The sequence below is a fragment of the Corapipo altera genome, unplaced genomic scaffold, assembly GCF_003945725.1.
Source record: "Corapipo altera isolate COAL_440 unplaced genomic scaffold, ASM394572v1 2b, whole genome shotgun sequence".
NCBI classification, from domain to species: Eukaryota; Metazoa; Chordata; class Aves; order Passeriformes; family Pipridae; genus Corapipo; species Corapipo altera.
The window spans coordinates 16,886,637-16,901,747 of NW_020884874.1; the positions used below are offsets into that span (position 1 = coordinate 16,886,637).

Below are 15,111 nucleotides of genomic sequence, written 5' to 3' on the forward strand. Positions count from 1 at the left end.
CAAGGAGGTTTTGGACTCCCATTGATCAACTTACATTTTGTACATCACCAGCACAACTTCAATAGAATTTCAAGGAAGTTGACGTGAATCCCATTTTGCCTCACTGACACCATCTTGAACACTGCCCTTGCACTCTTTGCCCGGCTGCAGAGAGCCAGGATTGCCAGGTGCCAGCGACAGAGAATGAGGGAGGCAGCCTGATGCTGGCCGCCTGAGGAGTCCCTGGCTAGCTCAACTGGCTGCCAGGCCACTCAGCACTGCAAACATATTTAAAATACTTGGAGCACAGGGGACAAGCTTGTGCCTTGGACTGTAAAAAACTACAAGTATCATTTGTAAAAAGAAATAATCCTGGGAAATTTGTGTATCTTAGCCTTTGATGACTGTAAGAAATTCACCACTTCAACAGAAATGGCACTACAGTATGAGGAATCTCATGCTCTAGGACAGCTTAGAGGAAAGGAATGCAGTGAGTGATAAGTAAAAGGTGTTCGTGAAATGAATGTACCACTGAACCAAAATCAGGATTTGTGTTTAGTATATTTACACATTGGAACTCGATTCTCAGCCCCTCTCTGGCTCCTTGCATGGAAGAGCCAAGGGTACACCTGCACTTGAGTAGAGTGCTGTCACCTTTACATCTTCTCTGTTCAGTACAGAGGGTTTGTCGAAGGTGCAGGAGTGCGGAATGGGTGTGATATCACACATCATTCACACTTTTGCTTCTAGTGCAACTTGCAGCAGTTCTGAGGTTCTCCACACTAACTCCCCAAACTGACTCAAAACCACAGCAGAAGAAAACTGTTTTTCTCCCCTCTCATCCACAGCAACAATTGAGCTCTTGATGAATATAAGACTGTATTAACTAATAATTTAGTGGCAAGCAAAAGACATAAGTTCCACAGTGATGACATTGTAGACAACAATAAAAATAAACAAGGAGAAACATAGGAGACAACAGAACTGTGAAGCAAGCAGGGGTATAAAAGATATAATTGAGGTGGCTTCAATTATAAAAGACAGGTACAAAGAAACACTAAAAAGGATATTTAAATAATACCCATTCTGACTGAAATAAGAGATGTTACTAAGGATTGATAATAGCGTAGGTAACATTTTAGAACTATAATCTTAACAGAACTTAAGCAGATCATTTCTGATGCCCTTATTCTAATCTATTCAACTAGATACCTTCCATGCTCCTTCTTTCTTTAGCCTAGTAAGGTACAATGCATTTAATTCTTTGGTTACTAGCTTTGGCACTATCGGATATTCCTTTAACTGCCACGCTTGCTCCATAACTCATGGAGTGTAAAATAAAATCTTTCGTTCACTAGCACATTTTCTCAGTCGATCTACAGTTGCAGTGAAAGTCACAAACTTACCCAAACACAGCCACAGAGTTCTTTTATACTAAGTACAGCCTCCAAGGTGCTGGTTCTCTTAAAAAACTGCATGCAGTGAGAGTAGCTTTGGTTGAACTCTTTAGATCCCTTAAGAGCACAAGCCTGCTTTCCTTTTTTAGGTCAGATTCTAACAGAAAGTGACAGGAATTTGGCCTCAATAGCTTCCACAGGATCAAGGATTCCTGTAAATTTCAGTAAAGGATTAAGGCTATTGTTGCTGAGCACACACTGCCAGTAAGGGACCTTTCCTTCTCTCTAACCTCTAGTCTTTGACTCAGCCTCACACAGATCTCTTTAAATAGCAGCATAGGTTACCATGTAAATGTTTGTCCTTGGATGCAAACATGTCACATTCATTAAAACCAGAGGTTTTAATGGATAGGCTTTTCTAGACTATTAGAAAATAGAAAGTGATTTAACCAAATGCATTTCTTTTAGTATTCCTGATTACATTTAGAATTTAGTATTCTTAGAATTTTCATCTTTTATGTTCTCTGATGCTTGTGATTTCTGGATGTTAAAAATCCAAAAGTGCAGCCAACAGTAACTTTAGGTCTAAGAAGCCCTTTCCTAGACAGCTTACACATGTAGTCATGTTGAAACATTTAGTTTTCCATTTCCGTGCAATGAGTACCTGGATACAAAGCCCCTCCTTCCTCATTTAAATGAATATCATTCCAGCCTAAATTATGTATGGATTACTGTGATTACTGTTTCGATTCTGGTTTATGCAAAAGTTAATACAGCAGACTTCTCAAATATTCCTGACAACAGCAGGCAGCATAAGCCTCCTTCCTGCACTCCATCTAAGGGTACAGCTCAGCTTTGGGACAGTTTGACCCCCTGCAGTTACATCTGGGTCACCCTCACTGTGGGAGGCCACCAAAGCATCCAAACCTCTACAGCCACCCAAACATGGCCCAGCAACTCACAGCAGCACAAGTCACTGGCCTGGTTAAGCTGGAGCAGTAACTTCACCTGACCGTCAAGCCGTCAAAATTTCCAGGCAAATGAGGAGCAGAATGTGCTCCTGGAAAGGGCAGCAACTCTTCATGCTTCCTGATGTATCCACCCTCTGGCCTGATCAGTGGGAACAGGCTCAACTGCAATCTGTCTTCACATTAATGAAGCGTGGCAGAGCTGTGCTAGTTCATCTCCCCCAGTGCTGCCACCAGCCACTTGAATGATGAACACCTAGGAAGCATGCCTGTCTACTTTCTGGACAGAGAGCTCCAGAGAATACACACACTGAGGCTCCCACCACTTCCAGACCTTTCACCCCTGGAGGGTGTATTTGGTTTGTGTAGCCAGGAGGCTACAGGGGTGGCTTCTGTGAGAAGCTGCCAGAAGTTTTCCCTGTGTCTGATGGAGCCAGTGCCAGACGGTTCCAAGATGGATCCATTGCTGGCCGAGACTGAGCCAGTCCGATGGTGGTAGCATCTCTGGGATACCTTTAAGAAGGCAAAAAGTCTGCACAACGACAACTTCAGTGGAGAGAGGACTGAAAGTAAGTGAGAGCAACAACTCTGCAGACACCAAGGTCAGTGAAGAAGGAGTGTGAGGAGAAGCTCCAGGTGCCAGAGCAGAGGTTCCTGTGCAGCTCCTGGTGCAGACCATGGTAAGGCAGCTGTGCCCCTGCAGCCCAAGACGGTCCATGGGGGAGCAGAGATCCACCTGCAGACCCTGGAGGAACCCACAGCAGAGCAGGTGGGTGCCCGAAGGGGGCTGTGACCCTCTAGGAAGCCCACGCTGGAGCAGGCTCCTGGGAGGACCTGAACCCATGGAGAGAGAAGCCCATGCTGGAGTAGGTTTGCTGGAAGGACTTGTGACCCTGTGAGAAACCCACACTGGAGCAGGCTGTTCCTGAACACCTGCACCCTGAAAATCAGGAGTGGGAAACTAGAAATCTTCCTGGGAAGAAGGGGAGGAAGGATGGTGTTCGAAGATTCGGGTTTATTTGTCATCATCCTGCTCTAATTTGACAGTCGTAAATTAATTTCCCCACGTCGAGTCTGTTTTGCCGTGACGCAACACGTGATTGATCTGTCCCTGTCCTGATCTCGACCCAGGAGCCTTTCACTGTGTTCCCTCTCCCCTGCCCAGTTGAGGAGGGCAGTGACAGAGCGGCTTTGGAGGGCAGCGACAGAGCGGCTTTGGAGGGCAGCTGGCGTCAGCCAGAGCCAGCCCCCAGAAGAGGCGAAGTTCTACACCGCAGGCCTGCGCCGAGCGAGGCCGCCATGACGCCGGCGGGGCGGGGCGGAGCTGCGCACGTGACGCCTCACGCTCGCAGCCCCGCCCCCCGCGCGTCACAGTGGCGCGTTCGGCTGCGCCGTCCCGCGCGTGACGTTGGCGCGTCCCGCTGTCCCGGCAGGGGCCGGAGGGAGCGGCAGGTGGCGGCGGAGCCCAGCGGAGCCCAGCCGAGCCCAGCCCAGCAGAGCGGCGCGGGCCGGCCGGCGGCCCGGCGGGTGAGTCCCCGCGCTCGGTGGAGCGGGCGAGGGGAGGCGGCGGCTGCGGCCACCAACGGCCGCTCCGACAGCGCCCCCTGCGCCGCCGCCCGAGGCCGGGCCGGCGCTGCCTCTCTGCGCCCCCCCCCCCCCGTCCCCCTCCCGCCGCCGGCGGGGAGCGGCCGAGCCGGAACGGGCGGCGCGGCCTCCCCGCGCGGTTGCGTGCCCCGAACAAAAGGCCAGCGGAGCTGCGCTGAGCGGGGCGAGGGGTGACCGCTGGGCGGGCAGAGCCCTGCCCGGTATTGTTTTGGCGGTGGGGAGGCTGGGGGGTGTCACCCACCGCCGCCCCGCCCGCGGGGTCACGTGCCGGCTGTCGGGGCTGCGGCGGCGGAGCTTTCCTCAGGAGCCCTTCCCCATACACCTTCCCCGAATCCCCCCGGAGGGGCCGGGGCCGCAGGCAGAACCTTCCCGGTCCTTCCTGCCTAGCTGGGTCCCTCCCGCGGAGCCGTGTCCCTGTGGGAGGCGGCGCCCCGGCGCCGTTGCGGGGCGAGCTGCGCGCCCTGCCTTGGGCTGGGCGCGATGTTCTCGGAGGCGTTTTCCAACCTGATTGATTCTGTGACTTGGGGGTTTCGTTGTGTTGGGCAGTAAAATAGGTCACGAGCATTAGTCGTGGCGGCGTCACGCGTGGCGGAATCCCCTGGCCGAGCCGGCGCGGCTCCTAATTCCCAGAGCGATGTGCAGCGCTTTAGTGTAGCTCCGTTCCTCCGGGTGCCACCACTGTGTCCGGCCGGCTTCGATCCCTGCCGGCGGCGGCTGAGCGGAGCCGCAGGGACACACGGACAGTCGCGGGAGCGCAGCGCGGAGCACCCAAAGACAAGTAACTAAGTGTTCTTAATGGGAGTGCTTTTGTTCCTTTGTGCTTGACGGTCACTGCTCAAGTGTTTGGATTTGCATCCCTTCGGAATGTTAAAATGGGTCCCGCGTTTGGCGTGATACGTGTTGCGGCTGCTGAAAAATCGTTGCAAAATATGAAGTAGATGGGAGGTTTTCGTAGGAACAAGACAGTCGGAATGGTGAAATAGTTAAAACCAACTAAAACTTAGGGGGGGTTAATTTTAGTACAACTTTTCTGTGTTACGACTGAGAAATACTGTAGGTTTTGTTACTGGTGTGTGGTATGCAAGTACGTATTAAAAAATTTCAAGGAGGAGTAGGGAGAAGAGCTTTAAAACGTTTTGGTTTTGTCAGGGTTGTAGTACTAAAAATCCTGTCTTGCTTGCTTTGTTAACTGCTGCCTCTGGACAGTGGACTACTCAAAAATAGATTCTGAAGCATCTCTAAAAACACACTACTAAAAATTACAGTTTGTAATGGTATTGAAGGCACAGTGAAATCTTAATCTTCATTTGGTCATCTTGAGTAAATTTTAAATATTGATTGTTTTTGCAAGAACTTTCTTTATGGTTTTGTGTGGTTAAAACTGTGGTTTCTTTACAAGTGTATCAGAGTGCCGGTTGTTTAAATTGCTGTAATGCAAAATCTGTACTAAGTGAAAGAAAAAGTTCTGTTCTTGTTTCCTTCAAAATATATTGCATCAATTTAGATGTAATTGAATTGTCATTTATTTAGAGAGCTGGAACTGCAGTATTTTTATAGCCTATTGAAAAGTCGTCTCCTGGTAAAGTCTTTATGTTGAAATTGATTTTTTTCGCCTGTCTTCTGTGCATGTTAATCAAGTCTATGTATAGGAAGAAATGTACTTACTTTAATTTCTGAAGCATTGATAACTTAGGATGAACCAGTCTCTGCTTCACTTTTTGCACACTGATTTTATTTGAGAAACAAACATTTTTCTTTGTTAAATAGATAAAAATAATAATTATGCTCAAAATTCAATATTAGTGCTCTGATTGTAGCATAGGAGAAGAACCTCATTTTCAATACATATGTAGCATTTTAATACTAAAACGATTGACTCTTCTGCACTTGACTATTCCTTTGTGATTCAGTTCTAAATATACAAATAAATGTTGGGGGTTATTAATGTGTAATAATGAATAAGGATTGACAGGCAACTTCAAGCCTTATCACAATCAACAATTCCTGAAGATACTCTTAAGTTTAAGAAATGGATACAGAAAAGTAGGCAAGAACGGGAAACAGGTTATTTATCTGTTGTGCTGTCCAGTGCCAGGGACAGTTTTAAAAGTACTTGATATAAGACTGAGTACCTTCAGCTGATACTATACTGACAGTAGCAGACCTTCATATAGGAGAGTAATTTTTCCTGTTAAATAAACCAGCCACCTTCTTTCTTCCCCCACTGTTTGGCTCCCGGTGACCTGGGGGGAAGGGCAGAATTCTAGGGATCTTTTTCCCCCTTCTACCCTCCCGTAACTGAGTTACAAATTAGGGAGCTTGATGGAAAAAAATCCAAGTATTTTATTACAGAAGAGAATTTACTCTTACAAAGTAATACTGTAGCTGTGGAGTTTTCAAGTGAGGAAATGGTGAATTTGTGATAGATGTTTTAGAGTAATCTCTATGGAGTTGCTGAATTTGTGTGATTAGCTGTCATTTGAAGTAGGACTCAAATAATAGTTTTTGTTTGGTTTGGTTAAAAGCTGATGTTAGCTGAATTTACCAATTGCTTGTGCTTGTTTGTTTTTAAAACGCTAAGATTTTACTTACAGAGGAGGTTTAAGACTGTAGGTAACTCATCATCAACATTTAGGAGCCAGCTTGTTAAAAATGTATGTTTCTGGTTTTGTTGTTCTTTTTTTAAATTTTTGCTGTTTTAAATAGAAAAGTTGAAAAATTGTGCTGGGCCTGATAACTTACTGGGCATGTTAATTTGATAGGCGCAGTTGACTGAACTGATGAGAAATGGTTTCATTCCATCTTAGCCTAGTAAAAACTTGACATTGTTCTTAAGGAGAACCTGAAGTCATTTTGGGAGATAGGTCTGGTGGGAAGTCCAGCACTTCAAGATCTTAAAATTGCATTCAAGGGGACAAAGAGAGCAATTACATGCTGTCTGAGCTTCAGTTTGGGAAGGGATGTTGCCCAGTTTGAATTTTTGCTCCTGATCCTTGTCCTTCATCTGTTGCATCTTTAAAGTTTCGAAGTAGGTGATATTCCGGAACAGGTGATAGGATGCAGGGCTTTAGGAAGGGATACTTGCAGGTTGCTGCAGAGATTGTTAACAGGAAAAAAGAGAAAATTAGTCGCTAAGTATAGAGCACAGCTCTTACCCACTTGACTTCAAAGGAGAAGTCATCATGCAGGAAGGGGCACGTGTGTAACCACAGGTGTTTGTCAGTTTGTTTAGTAGAATTTTCAAGACTGGCTTATTAAATAAATAACCATGTCATGAAACACAGGGGTTACCTGATGTCAGTGTGTGAACTAGTTCTTTTCAAGAGCTGTGCAGCAATTGGAAAGTTGCTCTACCACAATCCTGTAATTCTGCTTTAATTGGATTCTTCTAGGGATAATTACGTACCTTGCATGCATTTTTATTTCCTGAGAAATCTCCCAGAACTGACCCAACGTTTTTCAGCCATCTCCACATAACATTTGGTTTTATGATGTGCTACCTCTAGTAGTGGATTGTGAGAGGTAGGAGATAAAAGGCTTCAGGTGATACCTACCGAAGTAACAGAAAGCCGGCTTCCAAGATGAAGGACTGAACACCACACCCACAGCATCAAGCTTGTTGCAACTGTGCCTTTGATCGTAGAAAACATAGTATCTTGTCTCAGTGGATTAGTAGAGCCATCATTTTAACGCGATTGCAGCTCTTGATTTCAGATTGACGTGTGAAGAAAGGAAAGCTGCTAGAATGATGAGGGGAGAAAAGGTGTGGATAGGCTTGTTAATTTTTGCATTTTTCCTTAGGAGCTCTTTCTAAAAATATCTGGACAGAACATTACATGGAGCTCAGCTATAAAGTAAATAACATATTTGAATAATGCTTCTTACACTGAAGGCATCTGACTGCTTCACTCTTACGTTGTTAATGATAAATGTTCAATCATTTGCTGAAGGACTATAGCATAGAAAGCTATAATGGTCCATGTTCTTTCAGGGACTTACCACTTCTTGACTTTACTCAACTCTTACATATCTGATCTGCACTGTGTTTATGCTGAAATGATTCTTTACTTGAACAAATTGAAATTGAAGAGGTGACATTCTTACGTCTGCTTCAAATCATTCCTGTATGTAATGTTTTGCAGCAACTGGAAATTGTAGTTCAAAATTTAAGAATCATCCAGAAAGCTACAGTCCAGAAGGAGGATGCAACTCTGTGACTCCTCAGTCTTTTTACAGAGGATTCCCTGAAAATGGTTCTTTTAGATCAAGATCTTCCCGTTTAGGGTGTGAGAATGCAAGAGTGAAATCTTGATGGTCTCCCTTCCCTACTGGTTTCCAGTGATTATTATATATTTGTGAAACGACTTCGCTCTGGTTGGTGACATAAGCCAAATGTATGTGACTGACTTTATCTGCTACCCTGAAGAGGGGTATATCACCTCAGAGGTGTGGAGGCTGAGTTACATCCTTGTCCTCTTTTTCAGAGATTGCATGCCTTTCCACTGATGAACCTCAGAGCCCTTCAGCACGTTTTAAAGAAATAAAGGAAGGTTCTAATTAATTTTTGTTGTTGTTTGTTTGCCCTGTTAAGTATCAAATCTAGGTCATAGAGTTTATTCATAGGCTGGTCTGAGGACTTACATATGTAGATTTATAAAGAAAAAAGTGCTGAATGGTTCTGATGTTCATTCATTAAATGAATGTGTGTGATCTCTGTAAAAGAGGACAAGGATGCAAGGCTCTGAGCCTTGAAATCTGGAGAGGACCCAGGGGAAATCAGCTGTTTGCATGTGCTGTTTTTTCCTTAAGCATCTGATAGTAGTCCCTGTTAAGAGACAACACACAAGTCTAGGCTGTCCTTTAGAATTATATATCGATAGTTTTATAAACAGCTTTAGGAAGCCATTGTGACTTTTTAAATTGCCTGAATATAAGCGGTCATTTATCAGAGGTTAAATTTGCATAAACATAACATACTCCTAACTTTGGTCTTGTTTCTGCTTTTGTGTACATGGTCACTGCATGGAAATAAGCAATTAACTTACTATAATCAAAAATAATTTCCTTTTATAATACTTTAAAAAAAGATAATTTGCTTAACCCAGACATGAAAACAAAAACTGTGGGCCAAAATTGATTATTGCAAAAAATAAAACAGAATTCTGATGATATTCTTATTGAAAATAGCCTGCATCAAGTAAATAAAGGCATAGTAATTTCTTTTCTGTAACAGAACCATGGCATTGTATTTTGCTTGCTTATACCTTTGGACAACATTGTAATGGTGGTATTATTTGCTTTCCATTAGTTTGCAGAGAAGCTGAAACACTGTAGTGTACCACTGGGCAGGACAAGTCAGGAATGAGCCAGCCTTGGGAAGGAGGACCTGGAGACGTCTGAAGAGAGGACATTTTAGTCTTGTGGCATGCTTCAGTAGAAATTATTCAGAAAAAGTAAGCTGTCATTTTGTTAATGGACTTATACATGTCAGCTCCTTGATGGACTGTTTAGTTGCAGTTAGAATTTGCCTGGAATGAAATGAAAACATACTCAGTTTTGAGGTGGTTTTGTGTGAACTTACCTTTCCTTCCAGAAGGCCTGGGGTGTTTTCTTGTAGTTGTTATACATCACCTCTTCCATACTTTGTGTATTGATGAAGGCCCCATAGCTTTGAAATTAAATGTATGTTTTAGTACTAAAAATAAAAACTCACAAAAGAATAATAAAGAGGTGGGTTGGATCTGGCAAGATTGCGGACTGATTCCTTCTCAGTTGGTTTTTAGGCTGTATTATGTTAAATGCAGAGCTCAGGTGCTTATTGTTCCCTTATTTATACCTGAATTGAGGATCCTTCAAATACAATTATTTTTAGAATTTTTCCTTGTGTTTAATTAATTTTTAGCCTCACTGATCAATAATGTGGTTTTCTGTGTTGCCAGGAATGTCTTAAGGGAACCCAGTCCTCCAAAAAACAAAGCTTTCCTGTTTGATAACAGTTCTGATATGAACTGATATTTTGATTGAACTTTGTTATAGAATACTGCCCTTAATTTCAGGAAAAATATTGTGTAGTCAGTTTTGTTTAGGTTTTAATACCCTGTAGTTGCAATGAAAGTGCTTCCACAGGCATAATGTAGCAGAATAGCAGTCCTAGATGGTTTTTTCCTCTGTTCTGAAGGATTACTTCTTCAGTAAAAATCTATGTACATATGCATTCTCATACTGGCTTTTAAACAAACTCTGTGACCTAGATTAAATACTTAAAAAGGTAAACAAAAAAGGATTAATTAGGATCTTCCTTTAAAAACAAGAAGTGAGACAGCATCAGTTTAGTTGATAGGAATCTTCAAGTGCGTAATTGTCCTGCATTCTGAGCACATGCAACTGCAGTTGTGCTTATCTTTTAAGAGTTTTATGTTCCTGGGTAGCATTTTTTTAGAGATAAGGGTTTGCTCCTCCAGCTCTATTCATTTTATACTTAACATTTTCCTTAGAGTCTTTAAAAATAATGTAGGAATTTCAAGATAAGGCATTTATTCATTTTCATATCCTGCATTATTGTCTTGATCTAGTAAGAAATCACAGATCCCTAAAATTAATGGGTGACTGATTGAGCACAGTTCAAGAGTTATAATTTTTTGCTTTCAGAGAATAGGTGAAAACTTTTAACTCTTGTTTTAGATTACCTTTAGTTTAGCTCACACCACCAGAATTTTGTTAGTCAAAGTACATGGCCTTTTTAACCCCTGCATTGCATTTAAATCACCTCCAAAATCTTAATTATGATATGTGACTTTTATAGAAGTTACTTACCTACAGGTTGTTCTAATCTTTTCTTTGCATCTGAAAAGGATAACCTTATAAAGGATATTCAGGGAGAAGCAGCCTTTTGTAAAACTGTAACATGGAAGTAAAAATCTCTGCTGCTGTGCCTTTTTGCACAGTAGTATCTCATTATGGGGGCACTTGAAAATACACATCCTTTACCTCAGCCATGGTTAGTGCAAATTAATCAATAGATGGATTTCTGTCAGCTCTTCTGTTGAGAAATACTGGTTGGGTTGTGTTCATGGGTATTCTGAAATCTCAGTAGATTTTCTTCTCCCCCTTTTCTAGTAAGTTTCTCATTATAAACTCCTAGTTTTGCTGTAAAAATCTGTTTATTATAAAAATATAACCTCAAAAGCGTGAGGCTTCCAAAAAGTGACTTGTTCACAACATTGTTAGCATGGATCTCACATAGAGATGTATACTGTGGAGTGAAAACATAGTTACCAGCTGGTAGGTAATGCTGTGTCTGCATCTGGCTTGCTGATTTAAGAACTACTATGCAGATTTGTCATTAATCTCAGAGAAAGAAATTCAGATAGAAAACTGAAACACTGGTGCATACAATTATGTGCTACTTCAGGAAAAAGTATTTGAGCCGTAGAGCTTTTAAAAGAATTATTTGATAAAAAGGGATTAAAGAGGCATTGATCTTTCAAGAGGAAATTGTAGTGATAGAAGGGAACAGACAGCATACAAAAATATATTTTTAAGTAAACAGCATATAATACATTATTGTAAAGTTAAATACAGATACTGAAGCTTTTTTTTTTTTTTTAAATTTTAGCATGTATTTATAAGATTTTTAAAGCAGCGGAGGCTTTTACAGCTAGGCATTTTCTCTTGAGGTAACACATTGTGCTAGAAATGTGTGTAACATTAGAACAGACTGTCCAAGGAGGCCGTGATATCTCCATCCTTGCCCTTTTAAAAAAACCTCAGCTAGACAAAGCCACGGCTGATCTAATATAGTACTGGTGTTGGTGCCATGTGGGGCAGGAGACTGGACTACATGACCTCTAAAGGTCCCTTTTGACCCACATGCCTGTGGTAGTTTTGCATTAACTATTCCTAGCTGCCTGTACAACAAAGACTACTTTCACTGAAAGGCTGTTTTGTTGAATATCAGTCTCAAAGTTCCTTAGGAATTTAAATGAAAAAAGGCACCTTTTTAGGCCCTGTTCCGCAAAGCCCATTCTTCTCTGTCATTTGATATCTGGTGTTTGGTTTTGACTGTTAATAAGTAAAAGGAAAATTACCATGAAACAGACTGTGAAAGATTGCCATGGCAAAAATGTAGTTGAGAAGACATTTGCATATTTAGGCTAGAATTTTTCAACTACTTAAATCCTACACAATGCCAAAGTGACACAGTTTTGCATTATCCATTCTCTTACACTTACAAAATCATATTTAATGACAGAAATAAGATATGGCCAGAGAAAGTAAAGGGAATGACTTCCCAAGCCAGTCAAGTCACAGCTGTGTGTCTGCTGGAATATACTGCTGCTTCTGCTGGTCTGCAGTGATTCCTTTTAAGAGGCACTCAGATATATCGGGGAGTTCTCTTGATGTTTAGGAAGAAGGAATCCAAGGTATTTTTGAAAAGACTGCCTCAGTTTTCCAGTCAGGTTCTTTCTGCAGCCCTGTGGTGGTTCTGAGCCCAGTTTGAGGGATAACATACCATGGTGCATGGGAACTAAGAAACAGAGTGGGGGAATACTTCACCTGGGTGCTGCTGCCAGGCATATTTTCTACTGTGTGTACCTAGTCTGAGGTACTGTTCAGGCAATCCCTTAATCAAATGAGTGATCACCAGTAGTCTAAAGAGAGATTGTTTTAAGTTCAATGTTTGCAGCTAGGTCACCTTTTGAGGAAAGAATCAGAGTTTATTTAAATTTCCTGAGGAGGCACCAAAATAACTGGTTGGCTGAAGGTTTATTAGTCAACACTGCTTCAGCAAATGAATAGAGGAAATTCCAAAATTTGTCTTCTAACTTGGTATGTTAACATGGCGAAAATTAAACAGAAAAAAGATTGGTGATCAGCAAAAGAAATTCTCCCAGTACTTGATTTAGTTTGTCACTTCAGGAAACTGAATGTAAACCTATCAATATTTTTTTGAGTTGAGCTTCATAAATGGTAACTTACCTTAAATTAAGGTAAGTGTCTCATTCTGTGGATATTGAGGTAAAATGTGATGCAAGGTGCCAGTTTAAGTTGACACAATAAACTGATTTAAATCTCTTTGATCTTCTGCAGGATGGCTGGCTGTGGTGAAATAGATCATTCGATCAACATGCTTCCCACAAACAGGAAGACAAATGAGTCGTGTACTAATGCAGCACCTTCCCTGCCAGTCCCCGAATGTGCTATCTGTCTGCAAACATGTGTCCATCCTGTAAGTCTGCCTTGTAAACATGTTTTCTGCTATCTGTGTGTGAAGGGAGCTTCTTGGCTTGGGAAACGATGTGCACTCTGCCGGCAGGAGATTCCTGAGGATTTTCTTGACAAGCCAACCTTATTGTCACCTGAAGAACTCAAAGCAGCGAGCAGAGGCAATGGAGAATATGCTTGGTACTATGAAGGTAGAAATGGTTGGTGGCAGTATGATGAACGTACCAGCAGAGAGCTGGAAGATGCCTTTGCCAAGGGTAAAAAGAGCACTGAAATGCTCATTGCTGGTTTTTTATATGTAGCAGATCTTGAAAATATGGTACAGTATAGGAGAAATGAGCATGGACGTCGCAGAAAAATAAAACGGGACATAATAGATATACCAAAGAAGGGAGTGGCTGGGCTGAGGCTGGACTGTGACACTAACACTGTCAACCTGGCAAGAGAGAGCTCTGCTGATGGTGCAGACAGCACACTGACTCCGGGGGCTGCGGCTGTGCAGCCTCTAGCACCCATTTCTGTGAGGCCCCTGCCATCACTGGATGGTCAGCTGTTGAGTCCTTCAACGCCATCACCTGATACAAGCAATTCTCTAGAGAACTCTTTTGCCCACTTGCAAATAAATGGAGACAGTATGGCTGAAAGGAGTCATAGGGGAGAGGGAGAAGAAGACCACGAATCGTCATCTTCTGGTAGGGTGCCAGTCCCTGACACCTCTGTTGAGGAGACCGAATCGGATGCCAGCAGCGATAGCGAAGATGTGTCTGCCCACATTCAGGAACGCCCATCCTCTGTCCAGCAGAGACATTTGAACGCCAGTGCAAGCCAGTCAGGAGCAGATAGACCAGTGGCAGGGGGTGGGGTGGTAAACACAAGTGTAAGATCTAGAAGGCCAGATGGACAGTGCACAGTCACTGAAGTTTAAATCTAGAGCCATGCGAAAAAAAACTCGCTTGTAATTTTCTGTAAATTTTCTGTCCACATTGGCATCGCACTCAAACCTAGCAGTGTGTTTGGTGGGAGGGTGGGGTGAAGGGGAGAAACAGATTTGGCCTGTTTTAACTTGAGTCTCTTAACATGTCTCAGCTGGAAGATTCTTAACCGTAGGAAACTGGGTTGTCCTGTTAATGGGTTGAAAGCTACTTAGCAATGCCCAGTTTTCTTGAGAATGTCTTGTGTTTATTTTGTAGCATTTTCCCCTGGAGATACTCTATCCCTCTTTAGCCAATGTATATCTACTGTACAACTTGAATTGTCTTCATTACCTGACTGTTGCATTAAGTGTCTTACTACTTTCTGCATGGATTGATGTATGAAAAGAACACTAAAGCAATGTGGAATCAGGCAAGGTGTTGGGTGTGAAGCAGGATGCTTAATTTAATGTGAGAAAATAGATGTGAGTTTGGAGTTAAAATGTGTTTTTGCTAGACAAGAGCAATCATTTACCTTCTTTCAATGGAAATGTAAAAATGCTGTTAACTTGTGTTGCAAATCCTACACACTCTCCATGGCTTTTTCTCTGGCTTTGCCATCTAGTCCTTGTAGTTTTGTTTTTGAGGTCTTTCTTGATCTGTCTTGTTTTTGTTACAGAATTTATAATTTAATAAAACTACATTTTATCAGTAACAATCTCTGATATGTTTCCAGTTTAACTGAACTTCTCTGGAGGAATTTGAAAGAAAATTATCATAAAACTACTTCCTGTTTTTGCCAGAAGAGAGGACTGGCTCTGAGTGGCATCATGAAGTTCTTCCATCCCTGACTGGCTTTTTCTCAAACACAATGCTGTAGGAGTATCGTCTTTTCTACTGAAAAATCATGAGTTGCAGGCTTATTGCTCACACAGACAACACTCATTTCTCATCTGAAGAGCTGATTAATTCACTTCATTGTTCATGGTGGGCAGAAGTATCACACACAACCTTAACAGCAGAAAT

At 42.5% G+C, this 15,111-nt stretch overlaps 2 protein-coding genes across 4 annotated transcripts; one reads left to right on the forward strand and one right to left on the reverse strand.

Annotated features, from left to right (window-relative positions):
* Positions 1-3,482: 3,482 nt before the first annotated feature.
* On the reverse strand, positions 3,483-4,514 carry LOC113941295 (basic salivary proline-rich protein 1-like). The gene has a single exon (XM_027632460.1). It carries the CDS (start codon positions 4,512-4,514, stop codon positions 3,483-3,485), a length of 1,032 nt encoding a protein of 343 aa, XP_027488261.1.
* Positions 3,778-14,807, forward strand: RNF146 (ring finger protein 146). Of its 3 annotated transcripts, none has more exons than XM_027631813.1 (3): positions 3,778-3,871; positions 9,258-9,402; positions 13,040-14,807. In XM_027631813.1, exon 3 carries the CDS (start codon positions 13,041-13,043, stop codon positions 14,097-14,099), a length of 1,059 nt encoding a protein of 352 aa, XP_027487614.1. In that variant the 5' UTR covers positions 3,778-3,871; positions 9,258-9,402; position 13,040; the 3' UTR covers positions 14,100-14,807. The 3 variants fall into 3 exon arrangements, with proteins under 3 accessions (XP_027487614.1, XP_027487629.1, XP_027487622.1); XM_027631821.1 differs by lacking the exon at positions 3,778-3,871 and adding an exon at positions 4,292-4,727; XM_027631828.1 differs by lacking the exon at positions 9,258-9,402 and having other exon boundaries at positions 3,828-3,871.
* The last annotated feature ends 304 nt before the right edge of the window (positions 14,808-15,111 follow it).

Coding starts and splice junctions, on each gene's coding strand:
- LOC113941295 (XM_027632460.1), bottom strand. CDS start 4,514: ATGCTCGTGACCTATTTTACTGCCCAACACAACGAAACCCCCAAGTCA.
- RNF146 (XM_027631813.1), top strand. CDS start 13,041: ATGGCTGGCTGTGGTGAAATAGATCATTCGATCAACATGCTTCCCACA.